Source organism: Notothenia rossii, assembly GCF_949606895.1.
Source record: "Notothenia rossii genome assembly, chromosome: 10".
Lineage (NCBI taxonomy): Eukaryota > Metazoa > Chordata > Actinopteri > Perciformes > Nototheniidae > Notothenia > Notothenia rossii.
In genome coordinates, this window is record NC_136908.1 from 19,899,094 (window position 1) to 19,919,992 (window position 20,899).

At 44.5% G+C, this 20,899-nt stretch overlaps 3 protein-coding genes across 4 annotated transcripts in view; all 3 read right to left on the reverse strand.

Annotated features, from left to right (window-relative positions):
- samd12 (sterile alpha motif domain containing 12) overlaps positions 1–98 on the reverse strand; it is a 137,715-nt gene extending 137,617 nt beyond the window's left edge. For both annotated transcript variants that reach the window (XM_079653543.1, XM_079653542.1), the window contains exon 1: positions 26–98. The gene's annotated coding sequence lies outside the window, so the exon portion shown is untranslated. The remainder of the gene's footprint in view (positions 1–25) is intronic.
- A 1,910-nt stretch (positions 99–2,008) lies between these two features.
- On the reverse strand, positions 2,009–18,987 carry LOC307021424 (zymogen granule membrane protein 16-like). The gene is made up of 5 exons (XM_079653541.1): positions 18,280–18,987; positions 3,439–3,476; positions 3,310–3,362; positions 3,099–3,219; positions 2,009–2,806 (listed from the first exon to the last, which is right to left on the reverse strand). Exons 1-5 carry the CDS (start codon positions 18,364–18,366, stop codon positions 2,485–2,487), a joined length of 621 nt encoding a protein of 206 aa, XP_079509667.1. The 5' UTR covers positions 18,367–18,987; the 3' UTR covers positions 2,009–2,484.
- abrab (actin binding Rho activating protein b) lies at positions 3,387–7,320 on the reverse strand (the record flags this gene model as incomplete). Its single annotated transcript, XM_079653544.1, is given in 7 exon segments — positions 3,387–5,348; positions 5,351–5,529; positions 5,531–5,681; positions 5,684–5,697; positions 6,622–6,961; positions 6,964–7,099; positions 7,102–7,320. Coding segments are annotated over 7 exon segments (1,191 nt in total). The 3' UTR covers positions 3,387–5,196.
- Positions 18,988–20,899: the final 1,912 nt, after the last annotated feature.

The following is a 20,899-nucleotide window of genomic DNA, read 5'->3' on the forward strand; positions in this document are numbered from 1 at the left end:
AAAAGTGAACGCTCTCGCATTGTACCTTGTTTGGCGTGTTATATTCACTTTGCTGCGGGCAAGCCGGAGCACACACAGCTGCTGCCGCCGCCGCGCCTCAAAGCATCCTGGGAAGTGGAGGCGCAGCGCTTTCTGGGATTTGAGGGAAAGCAAGCTTCATCAGTTTTGAAGGCAGAACAGTTTGGAAGCACATCTTTCTGTATCCCTCACACAAAGACACACTAATGGAAAATCCTCACAATAAAGCACACAAAATGTCTCTATGTGAGCAAAAGGCAAGCAAATAGCATGGACATGAACGCCGTTTTGATACATCTAGTAGGCTAATTTAAGCAGGTTATTTGGGAAACCAGCCGAAATATAGAAACCAGAATATCACCAGATCTGGATCATATTCTAGCCAGACAGTGTAAGAAAATTACCACTTAATGTTCTAGTTCAACATCTTGGAAAATAAGAGCTGTAATAGAAGACCTATGCAACTGTGTTTGTGCAGTGTGAGTCAACAACTGATTAGCATAGCTTAGCACAAAGACTGGGAACAGGTGGGGGAAATAGGAAACAGCTATGCTGGCTATGTTGAAGGAAACATTACATCACCTCCCATAAACTCTACAGCTTGCTTATCAAAGGGTTTTTATCTTGCTTCAAGTATTTATCTACAGGGCATATGGTAACGTCATAAAACCTGTCTGCCATTATCTGGAAGTTCCCGAATGCATATTAAGATTTGTTGATGAACAGCAAGGGGGCTGCAAACAACACAACATGTTGCTTCTTTATTACAATGACTACATCTTAATGTGCATACAATAAATACCAGGTCATCAAACTGACAGCTGCAGTAGAGGTTGTAAATCTTCTTTAGAAGAAAAGGAAACAAACTTTAATTTAACATGCAGCTTCCTGTCAGTTGATTTTATTATTGTGTGTGTTATCTGTCTATGTGCGATGTTGCTCACACTGAAGGTCAGCACATATATGGGCTTTACCAAAAACAAACTAAATGCATTTAGGTCATTATGCAATTACATTGAAGTGAGAGTGTGAGTGAGTATGAGGAAGAAGCGTTTGCAGGTTAGCAATCGATAAAATATTCCCTAAGACTTGCATCACAGGTGTTGCAGGGAAAACACAACTGTTATAGTTGTGATTGCATGTATTTGATCTGATAAACAGATAATGAAGGTATGCAGGAGTCTATTGTGTTGCCACATTTCTTGTGTACTTAAGCCTACCGGCAGGTGTGTTAGTCGGTAATACATCTATGTTCTTCCTGGTTTCTGTTTTGTTTTTTTAAAGCTCTGCTCAGCCTGTCTGAGGGGTTTTCTGACTTTGATTGATTTACATAGAAAGTATGTGTGTGTTTGTGTGTGTGTATGTGTGTGTGTGTGTGTGTGTGTGTGTGTGTGTGTGTGTGTGTGTGTGTGTGTGTGTGTGTGTGTGTGTGTGTGTGTGTGTGTGTATGTGTATGTGTGTGTGTGTGTGTGTGTGTGTGTGTGTCTGAAAATAGTTTTTTTAAGAGAAAAATAAATATATATATTTATACCTTTTTTATTGCAGACAGTGAGCACAGTGACCATCCAAATGGCATATTCTTATAATATACCATTATGTCACAGTGTAATTCTGTCAAATTTTATAAGACTAATAATGACGATCAATTGTCTTTAAGACGTTTTATATTTTGAAGGGTGGCAGTGTTGGAACTGAAGTCTTGATTGATGAAGAGATAGCATGCCATCATCAAGTTATATTTGAAGTCATGCAACTATTTTATAACTATAGCAAATATGTTTATCTTGACCATTTCAAAAAGTCTGTTGAGCAGAATCTCAAGGGAGTCACTGCACCCAGCTAAGAAATATCTAAAGCATGACTTATAATCATGTGTTTGCATGCTATCTCGTTCCCTCTGCCTTTATGCTAAGCTAATCATCAGATCAACCCAGCTCTACATGCATGGGCAGAGAGTTATAGTATCAATCTTCAAATGTAACCCTCTGGATGAAGAAATTGGATGAATGCATGTTTTAAAATGTCCCACTGTTCCTTCAAGCGGTATAGACAATTCCTGTTAAAAACGTTCAGAGATAAGTTGTGTGTTTCCTGATCTGAAGCCACTTTAACTGCATTTATCCTAAATAAGTATTATGAGTATTGAAAAACACAATATGTCAGCAGCTTTCAAGTAGAGAGATCTTTTTTTATTATTAACTAGTACATTTTTCCAACAATGACAAGAGCATGATGTGAACAAATGCTATGCCGAAAATAAATCGGCATAGCATTTAAATCAAAGTTACATTTCATCAAGCCTCAACCCATACAGTCACAAGCAAAAGTGCAAATGTGCAGATTTGAAATGTTAAAATGTTGCACCGCAGAACAGATGAATTACATTCGGAAATAAACCATAATTTTCACACATAGATTTGAACAAGTTGTTGGTTAAATAGCATCGCCTCAGGCAAGTTCTACTTCTCAGTTCTCAGTGTCAGTAGCAGATGTATCAACTCGACCCCAGTGTGCTGCGATGGAGGTCATTGCTCCATGGTTAGTGCCACTGATGAAGATCAGCTCGGCACCCTTGTGGCTGGGATACATGTTGAAGGAAGTGCCTGAGGGCTGGCCTGCTTCAAGATGGCGGCCCTTGCTAGTTACGATCACCACTGACTGCACATAGTGACTGGCCTTCCCAGAAATCTGAATGATGGCTTCATTGTCAGACAACTCCATCTCCTGTAGCTGGCCGGACCTGTGACCCACAACGGAAGACCAGGTGAAGCCGTAGCGGAACTGGATGCTGATGAATGAAATGTAACAATGCTCAGTTTAAAGTCCTGCAATCAAAATCATACTCAGGTAAAAGTAGAAAAAAAAGCATTGTCGTCAAAACATACTTAAAGTAGCACAGGTAAAAATACTCATTATGCAGTATGTTCCATTTCAGAATTATATACATTGATCGTTTTTAAGTTATTGATGCATCAATGTGATGATTACTTCAATATGGCACTTGGTAAAAGTGTGACTTTTGACCAGTGTTACATTACTCTTAATTTAATAATGTCAAAATAATGATCTATAACATTTACCCTCGTATGTTGGATGACTCCCACACTCGTACAGCTGTGATTCTTCCCTCCCCAATTATACTGAACGGAGAGCCACTCCCTGACCCCGCAGGAGGGGAGTAGGAATAGCTCTGAGTCTCAGCTGCAACAAGGAGACAGACAAACATATTATGAACATGAATTATCCTTATAAATTTGATTCATAAAGGATAATGCATTCATGGAAACTTACGGTCAGCTATAGCAGAGGCTGCAATTACAGCGAAGATAGCAAGAAAAAGCATTCTGAAAAGAAAGAGAAGAGTTATTTACCCTGCATCTCGTTGTTAATAATTATTATTGACTATAGACGGAGTCTCACCTGTCTGATTTGTTGTTTCTTCTATTATCAAAAAATACCTGTAGCCGATAATACAGAAATATAAATACATATGTTCAGTCATTCTTGTTTACTTACATAATACATTTGGTTAGTGATGAGTGGAATTCAAAAAACGATACTTGCCGTTCAAGTGTGCATTACAGCAAATGAAGCCTCAGCATGTGTGCAGCTACACTCTCCTAATGTCTAAATTTGGAGTAGATACGATCATTTATAGTGCAACTGCATTCAGAAACAAAGCCTGAACAGTTTATTGGTCCTTGCCGAGTTATGATGTATCAGACAGGGAGGGAGGTGGGTGGGTATTTTTGTTGGCGCTTCGTCAGGTTACAAAATTCTAATAATCTAGGTGTAAATATGATATGTGCCAAGTATGCTCTTGTTTTGTTTTAGATCATGAATAAAAAAGAAAAATCAACATCGCCCATGTTAAAGGTGGATGTTGCATGCACAATAACATATGGCATAACAATATTATGTTATTTTTATATATAGGGCATAACAATAGATATATTCTATATGAAAACCCTAAAATAAATGATTTTAAATTGCATACACTTTTGGCTAGTGGACTATTTACGTCCTCCTTTTTCCCAGCCTTGTAAACTAACATGTGAAACTAATAATATGAAGATGTTTAATTTGTTTACTTATTTTTCCTTAATTGCACAACTTTTGTCAATAAAAAAAAGCTCGTACTGCAACCCCACAGGTGTCCCATTCATGCAGAAAACGAGATTTAATCTGTCCCCTAACGTGAACAAAGGTATCGTCAATTCCGATAAATGTTGTCAGTTATCTTATAGGAAATGTTCTGAGTTACTCAAGATAACATCTGTGACAACACCACCTAATGGAATTCTATTTTGTTATCCACCTACCTGTCTTCACTCACGAATGATCTTGAGAAACCTCATAACCTTTCAAGCTATGATTCACCATTCAATGATCCAGAGACATTCAATTAATGTATTATTGCAGAATACTGTAAATTTATTTAGAAATATATATATAATAAAGTATTTAAAATAATGTGAAATCTGACAAAATGTACAATGTGATGCTCTGACAAGATGTGGTTAAATATTTAAAATTCATATGAGCAGTTATAAATATATAAAAATATAAATGTTCTGTATGTTAATTCTTATATTATACCAACCTTAATAACCAGATGAGAAAGTGTTCCTGTTTTCCTCAGACAGTCACATTCACCCTTTACATTAGTCATTACAGGCTCAGTCTAATAGGGCAGGATGTTTTAAAGTGCTGTGGTCTGCTCTGTTTCACTGCATTGTGCCCGGTGCAGTTTAATGGCTGCTGAGCTGCAGGTATTAAGGCAATGAAACCCAATCCGTGTTTGGATTACTGTCCTGCACTGTACTGCAAAGCTGCTGGATATTTGGTACATTAATCCAGATGCATATCAAGTATCTCTTCAACATAAGCAATAAAGAAAGTGCAATGGAGACCCAAATGAAAATCAATGGAAACTTAAGCAGCCAACAGGTAGAACATAAAAAATTGCATATCTCAAACATATCCATGACAGCAGTAACTCAACAAAAAAGTCTTTAAAGATATCAGAAAGATATTCTTGATTATCTGACTCATCCGCCAAGCTCTGAGGTCTCAATCATTCCTTTGATACTGTTTTGCCAGTATCCACTGAATAGACCTAGGTCAAATTGTCTTATAAATCCTCCTCTCAGCCCTGCTTAATAAGGACTGATGTTATTATACGAGTAACTGTAAGAGGATTTCCACGACTATATTTTGACCCAGGTGTTGACCACACACCATCAGATAAATTATAACTCTCTCATCCTGGCGTTGCCACAGCCTCTCCCTTTCACACGCCACCTTCCCGTGCTTCCTGACTCTCATATCGCCACCACCTTATCAGAGATCCGAACATATCTGTCAAACAGCTGTCCAAACATGACACGGGTCTTTCCGTCTGGATCCGGATCAGCCATAGTCCTGATCACATAACACATATCAGATATTTCACCGTGGATGTGATGCTCGGCACGTTTGGCTCTCTCTGTAGTTTTGGTACCCTCCTTGGAGGCGGAGGGACATGGAGTAATCATGATCGAAATATTCACTGAAGGGGTTCAGTTTCTGGTTAATGGTGTGCTCTGAAGCCCAGTTCTGCCAGCGGCTCTTGAGGTTTCCCACAGCACTATATTTCTTGGAGAGGGAGTTGATCTTGTTGGATCTTCCTTCTTGTACCTGTGTCGGATGTCAGAGTATATTAAACACAACACAGTTTATTTTGGACCAACTAAAGGCAAAGGGAGTTGAAATAGCCAATAGGAGGGAAAAAAGGTCTTAAAGGTCAATACGAATACAATATGGGAACTCTTTGGCTTTTGGGTCCCAGTGTTACGATGGATAATCAGGGACAAGAATTCCTGTAATGCGCAATAGCCAATGGGTTCCGAGATTCCATTTCCGCAAATGCGCATTTGCTCTCCATACAACCAAAGAGTTCTCAAAAGTGATTGGTCAATACTGCTCATACTTGAAACAGAAACCAAGGTTTGGATACTAACATCTTGTCCTGTTCCCTGCTTTATAAAGTTATAATGTTGACCTAATTGACATGTTTTCAAATGACTTGAACATGAGATGCATTCAGGGTAGAGTACAAACCAGAATGATGACTGTACAAATCCCAAAAAATAGTTCCTTCAAGAATCTCTCCATGAGTTCCCATTCTCAAGACCATGTTGCCTGCCTTTCCAAATAAACTGCAGTTTGATACGAAAAAACTAATATATATTAATTTAAATCTTTATTTGATTTTTGAGAAAACGGCTACTTCCTGGAATACTTTCAGTCTAATCTGTGACCTTATGGTGCACACATGGTAAAGTGATAAAGTCAACACAAATGTTTCCACAGTCCTGGCTTTCTTCCCATCCTACCAATCAAGCCATGTGGTTTACACTTTAAATTGACACTTGACCTTCTCATGTCAATATTCAGTTTCTTAAGGAAAAATAACATCAGGGATGTAAATACCATTTCATCTGACCTTTAAGAATTGAGAGTAAATGTAGGGCAGTATTTTTCAACATTTTAAATCTATTCTGTTCACAAAGAACTTCTTATTACTGGAAAAACTAAATGAAAACCAGTGATCGTACTCATGTTGGGACTGAGGGTCTTTTAATCCTTATTGCTGACTCAGAGGCTCCTTCAGAGGGTTTTTGCTCTTCTTCTTTCAAAGGGTTCATCTTGTGTGAATGAGCATCCACTGTGTCCAGTGTCTCTTTGTCTGCCTCAGTATGTCCATCACCAGCACAGGTGCGTCCTTCACCTGGCCCCCCTCCCTCTTTTCCAAGCTTCTGCTCACTCTCCACCTGCTTCCAGCTCTTGGTCAGAGATGATACCACGTTGGAGCATTTCCTGCGGCGAGTAGGTGAGCCTTTCTTCTTCAGAAGCCTGTCGATCTCCTCTTCTGATGGCAGGGACTCTCTGTCAAAAGTCAAATGCTAACACTTTTCTCCTGAATCCCGCTGGTCACTGTTTTCACCACTGGCTTCACCTTGATGCGAGATAGCGCCTCAGCTGTGGTGTTCACCTCCTCAGTTTTGGATGAATATTTGGCATCCTTGTGAGTAGTCTTTTGAGTTCTCTAGAAGTAGTTTCATGCTGTGGCAAAGCTTCTGTTGGCTGGATGACGGGATGAGGTTTCTTTGAGACACATTCTCCGGCCTGCTTGTTCTCGTTCTCCGTCACCCACTGCTGCAAGCTTCCTGTCAGGCTGCACACAACGCTAATGGTGCGCAGCTTCTTCATCTTCTTGTTGGTGGATAGATTTATTTGGCCGGTCTTTTTGTCCGACATAGCTATCAGAAGTAATTAAGTTATATTCCTCTCTGCTCAGATCTTTGTTTTCTGTAACTCCTCTTCCTCTTCTGCCTCCTACCCAAATACTTGCACCTACTACAGCTCTAAAAAGGGGAGAGAGAACCCTAACATGATGGTGGAAAGTATTTGAGTCATCCGGGGCTACTGTCCTGATCATCTTTCCCTGACACCGGTCACCCCTAATGACTCACGTTTCATCACAGATTACAGAGCTTGTAACTAGAGGTAAACAAGGCAGTGACCCGGGGAGTGCTAATCTTTAATAGGCAAGTGATAATTCTTCTGTTACTCCGCACATGTTAAAAACACCCAAACGTATTTAGATTATGAATACAGGGAGATAATGAACTGATCTCGTAACCACAAACTCTGCATAGGGCTTTATTTCCCACAATTCAAGAAGGTACCCTCACTTTTCATATGAAGTTTGAACTCAAAGCAATAAAACACACTCTCTCTCTATTCAATACTCATCTAGGGTTTGGCTGCTATAACTTTACTTGATCTGGTATGTCCACAAGGTGATGGTGGCAAATGTTAGCTAATGTTTGAAAACTCTAGTTGGAGGTAGATGCATTTTCTGTGATTAGACTTACATTTGATATCCTTTTGTGCAGTTTTATCTTTAAAAAATCCTTGCATCTTATACACCCGTCATATGATTTGTAGGAAAAGTATTCACTGGTTACTACTCAGGTGTTATTTCTCAAGCAGTGTGGTCAGATATAGCTTTTACAATTTTTTCCACTGTTTAAGAGTTTACCGATACACAGAACAGCATCATAATCGGAGGCGGCCAAAACCTAAACAGGGAGTTTCAAACATATAAGGAAACACTTAAAGAGCCTGTGACAGCATCCCAACAACTGTTGTGCAAGGAAATATTGGACTACTAGTCATCTCGAACCGTTAGTTTAAAAAAGAAGGTGCGATACCGTTCCGGTAAATATCAATAATTTCGAACATCGCGGGGAAATTCCTTCGACTCATTTTGAAGTTTTGGGGGAAGCCGGAAGTGACGTCAATGCGGGAACGCTTCACTGTGCGGCGAGGGAGCCAAACAAGGACAAAGTGTGTTGTCATGCGTAGAAATGGTGAATTACTGAGTTTAGGCCCGTTAATAACGTTTTAATGAAGTTGACTACAGTATATTCATATTTGTCAGTGCTTTCATGTCAATTCGGCGAACATAAACATAAATGATCGTGGTGAAGATGATGATTAAATTAGGATTAAAAATCGGTAGTGAGAGCTGCTGAATTTCCTCTCGTCGGATGTGATATAAAAACAAATCGATTATTTTTGTAGTTGTAAACTCAAGTTGATTACACTACATGTATTAGTGCTTTCATGTCAATTCGGCAAACATATGACACATTAAATGATCGTGAGGATGATGATTTAAAAATAGTTTGTTTGAGCCGGTCTGCATTTCCTGATGAGAAAACAAACCGATGCTTTCAGTGGTGTAGTGGGCGTTGGACGTGGGGGTACGCCGTACCCCCACTTATTTGAAGTATGATTTCTTTTTTTAATAGTCTAATAAATCTAAAATCATTGCCAGTGTTATCAGTTGCAAGTGTGTGTTTGTTGTAATAATGACGAAAACATAATAGGCAGATTTCACAGTAATTATAATAAAAACGTAGCTCAAGCATTTATGCAACTTGATTTGAAGCGTGTGTGTGTGAGGGGCAGAACCGTGTGTGTAGGGTGACCAGGTGTCCTGCACTGTGCGGGACTGCACACACAGCATTTTTATTATTTGTCCCGCGTCCCACACATTGAGACTATGTCCCGCATTTGAGTGATAGTCGCGCAGAAAGGCCGGATCGGTTCGCTGACAGCCGGCACCGCCCTTTATAATTATATTGTCTAAACGGCATCATGTAAGTTGCGCTGACAGGCGACACAGAGGTCCCCCAAGCCCCCCCCCCGTTGACAGTTCACGAGCGCGTCCATAGTGTCTCCCGTCCACCCAGTAAGAAAATCCCCACTACACCACTGGTTGTAGTAGTACACCAACATGGATTAAACGTGTGTTTTTTTTTACCACAATGTTGGGGAAATTAATGGATAAAATGCACCGATTATTATTATTATTATTATTATTATTATTATTATTATTATCATTATTCCCACTCCGATCGGGACACTATGGTCCACCGTTTCCCCGCAGCGAGGCTCTCCCCGTTGACAGTTTACGTGGGCTGGGCTGGGTGCAGTGGCGGACTGGCCATCGGGACGAATCCCGATGGGCCGGTACCGAAGTGGGCCGGTCGGATAACTCACTAGCACATCCCCCACTCCCCCCGTTGACAATTTACTAGCGGTACCAAAGTGGGCCGGTCGAGAGTCCCGGGATGATTTTTAGTCCCAGTCCACCACTGGCTACATGACCGTATGATCGCCCACATATTGACGCACCTAATTCCTAAACTTCTAACAGATACAACATAAACCGATCCTTCAGCCTCATATGAGCTCTCAGACACGTTCAAAATGAAACTGTCATCGCTGTCTGAGCTTGCTGCTGTGTGCGCCATCATGCGTTTACATGCAGATGCTGGGATCCTGAATGGTGCAGCTGGAGCGCTGTGCCCACAATGACGTCACACATCATTTGGCGGGACTTGAAGAATCCCGAGAAGATCCAGAAAATTGTCAACATTGAAGGGCAGATTAATGGTTATCAAAGTACAAATATCCAAAATCAGTTCAGTAACGGTTTTCAAGGGGACAATATTTACTCAAATTGATGGGTTTGGATGATGGGGGAAACTCGTGTCAAAGGCTCTTTAAGCTGAGGTGAGAAAAGAAGCAAAGCGCTTGTTTCCAGGAACCAGGAAAGAAAGAGGTACATGCAGGGACAGTGGCGTTTTCTCCTGGAGGCCAAGGGAAGCCAGGCTTCCCCTGTTTTTTCGGATTGTAGTTATAATTTTAATAAATAAATTAAAACACTTCGTTTAGTTTCGGAAATTCTTTGTTGTGTGTTGCTACCGGCCCGTCTCTCCCCCATTCTCATTGAGTATTTTACAAAGAGTGAAACAGCGCCCCTCTAGATGTTACGGTGAAACAGTAGATTGCACTCTCTGTTGCGAGAGGAGGCCAGCCGAAATTTGCTTCCCTTGGTCAAAAAAAATGGGGGGATTGACCAATCAGATGAGGCTCACGTCATGCCCCTGCCAACCTGTAATTGGTCAGGGCCATGCCAAGGGAAGCCAGAGGCGGCTGGCTTCCCTTGCCTCACAATCCAATCAAATCGCATCAACTTAGTGGTGCAGTGACGCGTCCCAAAAAGCGGAAGTAAGCTACGCCCGGTTTCCCTCGACAAAATAGCAATGGGATTTCTCCATAGGATTTTGGAAAATAGCTTGAAAAAATGTCAGTGGAAAACGAACCTGTTAGGTAAATGCACGTTTTGTTCAGTCCGATAATATCCACATGTCTACCCTACTTTTATAATTTTCGAATCCTAAATCGAATCGATAGAAGATAGCGTCACTGCACCACTCTCACTGCCGTTAGAAAGTAGCAAGCAACTGAAGCAAGTGCAATTATGGAGGGTGGAGATTTGGAGTATTTAATCAAAAATAATTGTACTAAACTTCCGCTGCAGCAGCAGCAACTTCAAATACAATCTGATGACAGGCCAATGCCCAAACTGGAGCTGTGTACAGCGAGGAACAAAGGAGCGAACCGGATGTAAAACGTTAAAGGTCTCCTGATTTAGTTTGTGAATGAATGCTTATTAGAGTTGCGGCTGGAGAGTGCGTGCGGACCTGTCGGTTAGATAACAGGCGTGTGTAATTCCTGCATCTGTATGATACAAATGTGTGTAAAATGATACCGGGCGCTGTAATCACTCATCTGGTTACGTTATTACATTGACCACCACACCCCCCCCCCCCCCCAAAAAGAAAGGACGTATTATTGGCTTCCCCTAATTTTTTCCCCACGCCACGCTACTGTGCAGGGACGGGGATTTTAGTTATATAAGCACAGGCGGAGCCCTCTACTGGACTCTATGAGTACTACTCTATCATGCTGTGCATGCTTTCACCTACTGAGTTTACATAAACGTAGCCGGCCAATCGGGGCGAGCCTACCTGAATGCGCCCGCAGGCCCACAGTATATAAAGGCGGCTACACCCGCCGCCCACTATTCTATACACTCTTCAGCGAGCGGACTAGGAAAGACAGGGCCCCCAGGTAGAGGGCTCCGCCTGTGCTTATATAACTAGGGTTACAATACGTAACCCCCTGTTATATTTCACAAAGGCTCCGCCCCCTCTACTGGAGTCTATGGGTACAGTGGGCGGAGCCCCGATGTATACACGCCCTGTCATCCAACAACATCGACCCACCACACCGTCCCTGACCGGCTTTTTCATCCATTGCATCCCCACTTCCTCCCATCCGGTTGTAACCGTAGAGAAGTTGGGTCCGCAATTTGGATAAGGCACACTCACACACGCTTACTTCGTGTAGAGTGTGCACGGAAAAGATCTGTGCGCAGACTCCGTCTGGACCCTACCGCGCACCATGTTCCCCAGGTCCCTCAGGAGCATGGGAAAACATAAGTGCACCACGTCCCCCAAACGCTCCGTGTAGAGTGGGCATGAACAATAGTGAGGAAGGCTCTCCCAGCCTGCCTCCAGCCCTGTACGGGGCTGATTGCGCACCATGTCTCCAGAGTCCCTCAGGAGCATGGGAAAACACAAGTGCTTTATTTCCAGGGGGGGGGGGGGGTGGGGGGGGGGGGGGGTCAGACACCTGATGACCCACAGCCACCACCCCTCTCACCAGTCATGCGTTGCCTCGGCAAGCACAGACGACGAGAAGGAGCCAGACATGTCCAGGAGATAACATTTTATGAAGGAGCCTGGCGTAGACCAAGACGCCGCCGTGCATATATCTTCTACACTCACGCTGCTGAATAAGGCTGTTTGACACAGCCACAGCCTGTGTAGAATGTGCACGGACCCCAGTGGGGAGGGCTCTCCCCGCCCGTCCATAGGCATGTATAATGCACCCGCATAGCCATTCTGTTGGGCGCTTCTTGGAGAGAGCTTTTCCAGCCACACCATCCCCAAAGCACACAAACAGCTGTTCAGTGCGTCTAATGGCAGCCGTGCGCTCTACATAACATGCTAGCGCACGCACTGGGCAGAGGAGGTGCAATTCAGCCTCCCTGGCCTCAATATGGGGTGGAAGATTAAAGCCACCTAACTGAATAGCCCTTGACTTGAACAAACTCCTGAAGCTCTTAGGAGTAAAGGAGGGGTTCGGTCTGAGTGTCGCCCCGCTACGGTCACCCCGGATCAAAAGGCAGCTTGGGTAAACCGACAGCGCGGTCAGCTCGGATACTCTTTTGGCCGAAGTCAAGGCAAGTAGCAATGCTGTCTTCCATGACAGTGCTTTCAGGGCGGGGAGCTCCAGGGGCTCTAATGGTTCTGTGACCAGACCCTCGAGCACCAACGGCAGGTCCCACTGTGGGGCGGAGGCATGCACTGGGCGCTTCCTCCTGACCCCCTGCAAAAACCGCACCATAAGCGGCTGACTGAAGGCTGACCTGCCTCCAAATCCCTCATGGCAGGACGAAATGGCTGCTGCATACACCTTAATTGTGGAATGAGTCAGCCCCCTGTCCACCAGTATCTGTAAGTAGGTAAGAATAGAGCCCAGCGTGCATGACAGAGGCTCTAGACTTCTTCCTTCACACCATCGCCGGAATCCCGCCCACTTTGGCATGTAACAGGCCCAACAGACAGCCCCACCTGTCTCAGCCTGTCCCTCTCAGGAGCCAAGCCTGGAGAGATTGGCCCAGAGTGGGTAACGTCCCTATTGCACCTGCTTCCTGTGGGGCCACTAGGATGACTGGCAGCTGCTCCTGCCTCACCCTCTCCAGGAGGGGGGGGGGGGGGGGGGGTAAGGTGCAGCGGTGGAAAGGCGTAAAGCAGCTTCCTTGGCCATGGCTCGTGTGCAAATGCGTCCACCCCCAAGGGCGGATTGTCCCACCGGGCCAGGGAGAACCACAGGGCACAGTGGCTGTTGCGCCGATCAGCGAACAGGTCCACCTCTGCTCTCCCGAACTGAGTCCAGACCTGCTTCACCACCTCCGGGTGAAGCCTCCACTCGTCTGGCAGGGGTCCGCCACTTGACATGAGGTCGGCCCCCCGTTCTCCCGTCCCGGGACACACACATATCACTCTAGAACTAGAGTTACACTACGTAACCCACTGTTCTTCTGCGGAGGTCCCTGAACGCACCGCGGCCACTCTCACAGGGGCCGCGCCTCATAATGGGTGTCCACTTAACATCGTATGAAAACGGCCTTGCCGATCTCAACGAGGCATAATGGGGAAATGTGGAATGTGGAGAGAGATAACTCTTACTCTGGAATAAATGCAATAATTTTTATTGCATGCATTTTACACACACATATCACTCTAGAACTAGAGTTACACTACGTAACCCACCGTTCTTGCAACAGGGCCTCTTTTCGACTTTCTGTTGAAAGGAAACCTATCTCCTCCCAGGATGATAGATTTGACTCTCTATTGCCCCTGAATGGAGGAGGGACGCTGCAAAGCTGGAGTGAGTAATGGAGCGTCCACACAGCAGCGTGCGTTGACGCTTGGCGGTGGGCGTGTCTCAAGCTTCGGGATTCAACGCGAGCAACGCGACCAACAACCAATCACATGAATCTCCCGCCCCCGACATACAAAGCAAAATGCTAGCATTGCATGCTTGCTATATATACTGTATATGCCTTCTAGCTGTCCATTCAATGTTTAAACGAGGTACACTGGATATAAACTCCCCAAACAGGCGAAAACCTACCAGTTTCACCCACTATCTCTGCCACCTCCCTCCATGCCTGGCTCCTCCGGTTTGTATCCCGGTAGATTAACAGAGACTGATTATACAGCACCGGGTGATTCACTACTCGCAGCACACACGCGGTTTGATTGGCTAGCAGTTGTACTGGCAGATTTTCATAAACGGGATTTGATTGGCTGACGCTTCCGTCAAAGCTTCAAAAATTGAACATGGTTCAACTTTTGAAGCAACACGAGCAACGCGTAGCTACGCTCCCCACAATGCAGTTCGGCGAAGCGTGACGTCACCCCATTCAAAGTGAATGGGCAGAAGCGTTGACGCTTCAACGCACGCCGCTGTGTGGACGGGCCGTAACCCAGTCTCAGTGTCCTGCAGGGGCGCCGTAAGGGGGTGAAAAGTTAGGACGATTCTAAGGGCCCGTAACTGACAGGGGCCCCAAACATTTTTAGAACATTAAGAAAAAATGTTTAAGTAACCTTTCATCAATCATCAATAATTAACATTAATATATGCATGCAAATATACAATATGTCACCCAGTTTTTCAAGAGAAAAAGTGGGTGTGGTCCATGAGTGGTGGAAAATAGTCTGTTAGCTAAGCCTAGTCCATTGTAAATAATAATTGTAATGTTTTGCTGACATTAAAGGTGGGGTAGGTAAGTTTGAGAAACCGGTTCGAGATACACTTTTTGTTATATTGCATGAAATGCTCTTAACATCCCGATAGAAATGAATATCTTAAGTGCTTTAACAAAAAATCCATAAAATAATTTCATCTGTGGAAGCCGTGGCGCTGTAAAAAGCATGACCAATCATTTTAGCCGGCCCGGCTAAAATAACTGGATGGCCTACCTGCCTGTCAGCCTGCCATCTGGGTTATGGCTAGAAAGGATCCGTCTTGTGTAAAACTCTCGCGAGAGTTTGCAAGTCACTGGCTGAATGTACCCCCGGCAGAAGAGTAGTCGGTGGGGCCTCCAACGGGACAGGACACAGGGTTGGCAGGACCCCCGGCAGGAGAGTAGTCGGCGGGGCCTCCAACGGCACAGGACATAGGATTGGTAGGACCCCCGGCAGGAGAGTAGACGGCGGGACCTCCAACGAGACAGGACAAGGAGCTGGCAGGACCCCCAGCAGAACCTCCAACGGGACAGGACATAGGGTTGGCAGGACCCCCAGCGGAACCTCCAACGGTACTTGAGTAGGGACTTGAGTGGGAACTCGAGAGAGGGCTTGAGAGGGAACTCGAGAGGAAACTTGAGAGTTGACTTGAGAGATGACTTGAGAGGGATCTTGAGAGGGAACTTGAAAGGAGACTTGATAGGGGACTCGAGAAGGGACTCGAGAGGAGACTTGAGAGGGAACTCGAGCGGTGACTTGAGAGGGAACTCGAGTGGTGACTTGAGAGGACTGCGCCCAAAGCAGCTGTTGACACCACCAACAACTAGGGGGCAGCAGGAACGCCAGAGTGAGTGATTGACGTTTGTTTGAATGAGAGAGAGTTAGACAGAGACGGAGTGTAAATAAAACTAGATAGCGAATATGGAGAAGGAAAATTATGTTTAGAAGAAACACCCTTTGAGAGGAGGAGTCGGAAACCTGAGAGTAAAAGAGCTCGGACCTGATCAGCCTGACATAGGCAGGAGTTAAGGACAGAGGAAGGCAGTATATAAAATATTGCCTACGAGTACAAACACAGAAACAATTATTCAGGTGTTACAAGTAGAAAATCTTACTATCCAATATAATACCCGTATTCTATTTTTATGGGCTCGTTATTTGTATGACATTAGCTAGATAGAGCAATAATTAGATTTTACATTCGCTCAAGTAATTCACCTCAAGGCCCTGACACACCAAACTGACACCAAAGAACACGTCCCGACGGAACACGACTGTTGCGTCGCCTCACGTCTCCTGCTTCTTGGCCAACAGTCGCACTGGAAAACACCGCAAAGACTTTAGCCAGCGGCCAAGTAGCACCTACGAACTGCGCATGCGTGAGTGGCAATAATTCTCCTTACCAGCAGGCGGCGGTAGTGTGTATTGGTCATTCAAAAGAGGCAACAACCGGAAGACAGAGAAGAAGAACAGACTGCGTGATCTAAACAAACAACAAATAGCGTGTGCCTTCCATTTTCACTCTTGTCCATCGAAAACATTTTTTCTTGCGGAACTGGAGCTATCAGCCATTGGAGTGTTGCTTGTGGAAGACATTCTCAACCAACCGTTTCACTTCTCATGCACTGATTCGCTAGCTGAACAGCCAATCAGAGTGATTTCTTTGTCCGACTGCCTGTGGCCGACGCACGGCTGATTCAACATGTTGAATCGGCCGTGCGTCGGCCATGGAAGGCCAAATAAGGCGTGTCACGGCCGACGGTGCGGAACACACCAAATTGAGTTTGGGCGACAGGGCACGCTTCGTCGTCCGACTAGCGAAAACGGCCGATTTCGGCCTGGTGTGTCAGGGCCTTTTGGCCTTCTTCGACCAATCTCCTCTGAATCGTGCGGGATGACAAACCAAACAGATCTACAATTTCTCGGGTTGATAGACCGGACAACACATAGGTAGCGAGCATATCGGCTGGAATATCCAGAGGCGGGTGTCAGGAATGGGAGAAAATAGGACCCAAATGCAGTAAAAGGACAAAAAGGTCAGGTAACAAAAAGCGAGCTTTATTCAAACAAAAGCCGATGACTAGAAAAACAAGAAACAACTAAACATTAAGAAAACTGGGTTGCACGTCAGACAGGAAAAACTTATGAGCGTGGAGGTAACAAGGACAAAAGACTAGCAGGTAACATGGACTTGAAAGACGGGCAGGTAACATAGACAAGAAAAGACGACGACCGAACATGGAGCAAAGGGGAAGATAAGACTAAATACACAGAAGTGTAATCACAGGACAAGACACAACTAGGCAGGGGAGGCAGTAACACAAGGGCACAATCAGACACAGGAGGGAAACTAAAGACAGGAAGGCAAACACAGGTAGGACCAGACAAGACACAAGGAGGAAAACATTTCAAAATAAAAGATGGAAAACTGCAACATAAATCCAAAACCATGACAGCGGGCTTCTCGCACCTGTGCTTGTACGAACTTCTTAGCATTATGAAATAAAAGTCTCTTGAAATAAATAAATGTGGCATTATGAAATAAAAGTCTCTGGAAATAAATAAATGTGGCATTGTGAAATAAAAGTCTCTTGAAATAAATAAATGTGGCATTATGAAATAAAGTACCATGAAATAAACAAATTTAAATTTAATTGTATATATATTCATTGCCCCATTTATTTATTTCCTTCCATACTGCCCCTCGATTCTATTGGCTCTAACGGTTACAAAGAGGTGTCCATCACCAAGTTTGACCAATGGCTCCGCGTAATTTATAAGGTCTGATCGGCAGCTCGCGCCTCATTGCGCTTTGTGGCGAAAAAAGGTAAAGAGGTCTACAGTAGGTGAATACAAAATAAAAAAAGTCAAAACCAGTTGTATTTGGATGGAATGAATACCTATAGTGATTTTACAATTAAATACAATTAATTTTACAGTCTGGTACTTGAGAAAGGTCAAATGGCACTGATGGTAACCAAATGTACCCAAACGGCACCATTTGGTGAGTCCGCCTGGACCTACCTGTACTAAACCTCTCTAAAAAATGTCAAGTTTCACTTAATTAGCATCTATCCTGACACAGGGTATGATATATTATGGTTTAGATCCCTAAAGGTTCTGGGCTGCTATTCCATCATTCAAGGGTGGTTTTCACTATAAATAATGTGTTTTTTTAGACAGAGATTACTATATACAGTACATAAACATAACTAACACATTTGACGAGACACAACAGTAGTTTCAGTGCTTTCACCTACTGAGTTTACGTAAACTTAGCCGGCCAATCGGGGCGAGCCTACCTGAATGCACGCGCAGGCCCACAGTATATAAAGGCGGCTACACCCGCCGCCCACTATCCTTTTTTCTCTTAAGACGAGCTGACAACCAAAGAGTTAAACGAACGATGATTAGAAGATTAGAAGAAACGAAAAATGTACTCTCCTTTACTGGAAGCTCGGCCATGCCTCACCTGCCCTGGTTTGATCGCAGGCGCCAATCTCCACAACCTCTGCTTAAGAGTGTTTGGGGGACCAGGATACGGCCGAGGCGGTGCCATTTACGTTCGCCATTCCAGCGGGGCGGATGGCTCCGTTTGCCGTTGTCGGGCACTTCCGCATCCGGTACATGGAGGTCCACCGCCCGGTGGTGACCATGGCGGCGGAGCGCAGATGCTCCCAGCGGGCAGTAGGCTGGGCAGGGAGCTGAAAAGAGCTCGGCCACGCTACCGCGTGACAGGACGACTGCAAATAAACACGGGTGTGTTGTGCATCTCGCTCATTGCTGGAGATGCCCCCACCTCACCAGATCAGAGCGATTATTTGTAGCTTGATCGTGGCCGCCGCCGTTGTCTGCCATGTGATATCCCGGTGAGCGATCACGGCGCACTTTCCAAAAGGACCGTGTTGATCTCCCGGACCGGGAGCCCCCGTGTTTACGGAAGGGCTCTTTGGATCGATCTCCTTGGTCACGTGGGTGAGGAGTAGTCGCAGCGTGGCTGCTTCTTGCTCATCCCCAGAGAAAATAATGCTGTCCCACACTCCCCGCCCCCTCTGTAAACTCCAGTATAGGAGCCAGCAGGTGGGCGCGTGCACGTGAGTGGAATAAACCGAAGTGCTGTCAGAACACTGCGGTTTCAAGAGACAGTGATGTGTGTGTGAGAAATGCATTCAGTGAAAACGATTGCATTTATCCCGGAGTAAGAGTCATCTCTCTCTCCACGTTTCCACTTTTCACCATAATGTCCGTTTCAAAGAGACTGCATTAGGACAGAGCCGCGGCCCCACGGGAGCGTGCCGCGGTGCGTTCAAGGACCTCAGTAGAAAATCGGCCCTTTTCTGTGTCAGCCCCATGCCAAAACTCCCTTTTTATGGAAGGTTTGGCAGTGGAGTAGGCCACCAGAGAATACTACAGCTTCTTAGCTTTGGCTCCATAGCTGCTGGCATGTCCCCTGAACACAGTTTTGTGCGGAATGGAAACCCCACAAAAGCTGTGTACTGAAAGAGTAGAGGGGCAGGACCAGGGGTGCCGCCAGAGATTTTGGGCCCCATGAAAAGATATCACATTGGGCCCCACCACCAGGCCCAGGCCACGCCAACCAAGCACAATTGCTGTAACCACACCTCCAGAACCCAACCCACTCATTCATGCTTTAAATAACTCTACCTGTACAGGCTTGTATCTATCTTGTAGTCCAATACTAACTGCACAATATTTACTGACACTGAGCGGTGAACATATAACACTGCAGACGTGCAACATTCTACTGCAGTAGAATTCACTATTTTATATAACACTAACATTCCTGACAATAGACCTCAATAGTCATCTTTTATGGTGTACATGCCTTTTTAATAACATTTTAGAATGGAACATTCAAAAATAACATAAGCAGCAGATTTTTTAATTAAATATCCATACCAACTACAAAATAAGCAGGTATTAAAGTGTAAACGGACAACAAAACCGAAAGGAAAAGGCCTGATGGTGGTGCTAAATCAGAGCCTATTACCTGTTCTCAGTCTTTTTCTCATCATGCATCTTGTGTGTAGTGATCCAATATCGTTACCATAGCCTTGCCCTTTAACAGTTATTACGAGCCCTGGCTCAGCCTTACTCACCAAGAGCCCAGCGCCTAGCCTTCTTACAGGCAAAGTCACTGATCAAGTCCTTGAAGTCCAGCTTTCTAGCCAACTGGCTTTCAATGGACAGCATGGCAAGACTGCAAAGCCTTATGGGGGGACAGGGCTGCTGAGCCTAAATATAGATATGTTGGTCCTGGCACCAGGGGAGGGACAACTGATTTAGTATGAATAGCTGCTAAAAAAGTACGTGCATTTTTAAATGTCAGCTAAAAGAGGAGTGAAATGAAAAACCTCTGAATTTTCTGTGAAGATATTAACAGTACTTAAAGGTGGGGTAAGTAATTTTGGAATAACCAGCTTGAGTGCGCTGAATTTGAAAATACACAAGCGGAAAAAATCTGCCACTTCCTTACAGAGCCCATCCTCCAACACACACAAACGCGCACATGACCAATGAAGGCACGAGATAAGTTTGTGCACAGGTGGAAGGTTATGGCTAGAAATGATCCGTCGTGTAAATATGACGTCACGTTCTCGTTGTAACTCTCGTTGTACCCTATGTAGCGGACCCTATTTCAACAATCACACTCCCTGTCATTGACATAATTAATAGATAGTTTAGCTTCTCACCATCATTTGCTGTGGCCCACTGATGTTAACGATCGTAACTGAAAGGCTGCCTGCCAAACATAAACATTCAGCCAGTGACTTGCAAACTCTCGTGAGAGTTTTACACAAGACGGATCCTTTCTAGCCATAACCCAGATGGCAGGCTGACAGGCAGGTAGGCCATCCAGTTATTTTAGCCGGGCCGGCTAAAATGATTGGTCGTGCTTTTTACAGCGCCACGGCTTCCACAGATGAAATTATTTTATGGATTTTTTGTTAAAGCACTTAAGATATTCATTGCTATCGGGATGTTAAGAGCATTCCATGCAATATAACAAAAAGTATATCTCGAACCGGTTTCTCAAACTTACCTACCCCACCTTTAATGTCAGCAAAACA

Coding starts and splice junctions, on each gene's coding strand:
- LOC307021424 (XM_079653541.1), bottom strand. CDS start 18,366: ATGGCACCGCCTCGGCCGTATCCTGGTCCCCCAAACACTCTTAAGCAG. Junction 3,477..18,279: donor CTGCGATCAAACCAGGGCAG/GTGAGGCATGGC, acceptor TATCGGCTACAG/GTATTTTTTGATAATAGAAG. Junction 3,363..3,438: donor AGAAACAACAAATCAGACAG/GTGAGACTCCGT, acceptor CTTTCTTTTCAG/AATGCTTTTTCTTGCTATCT.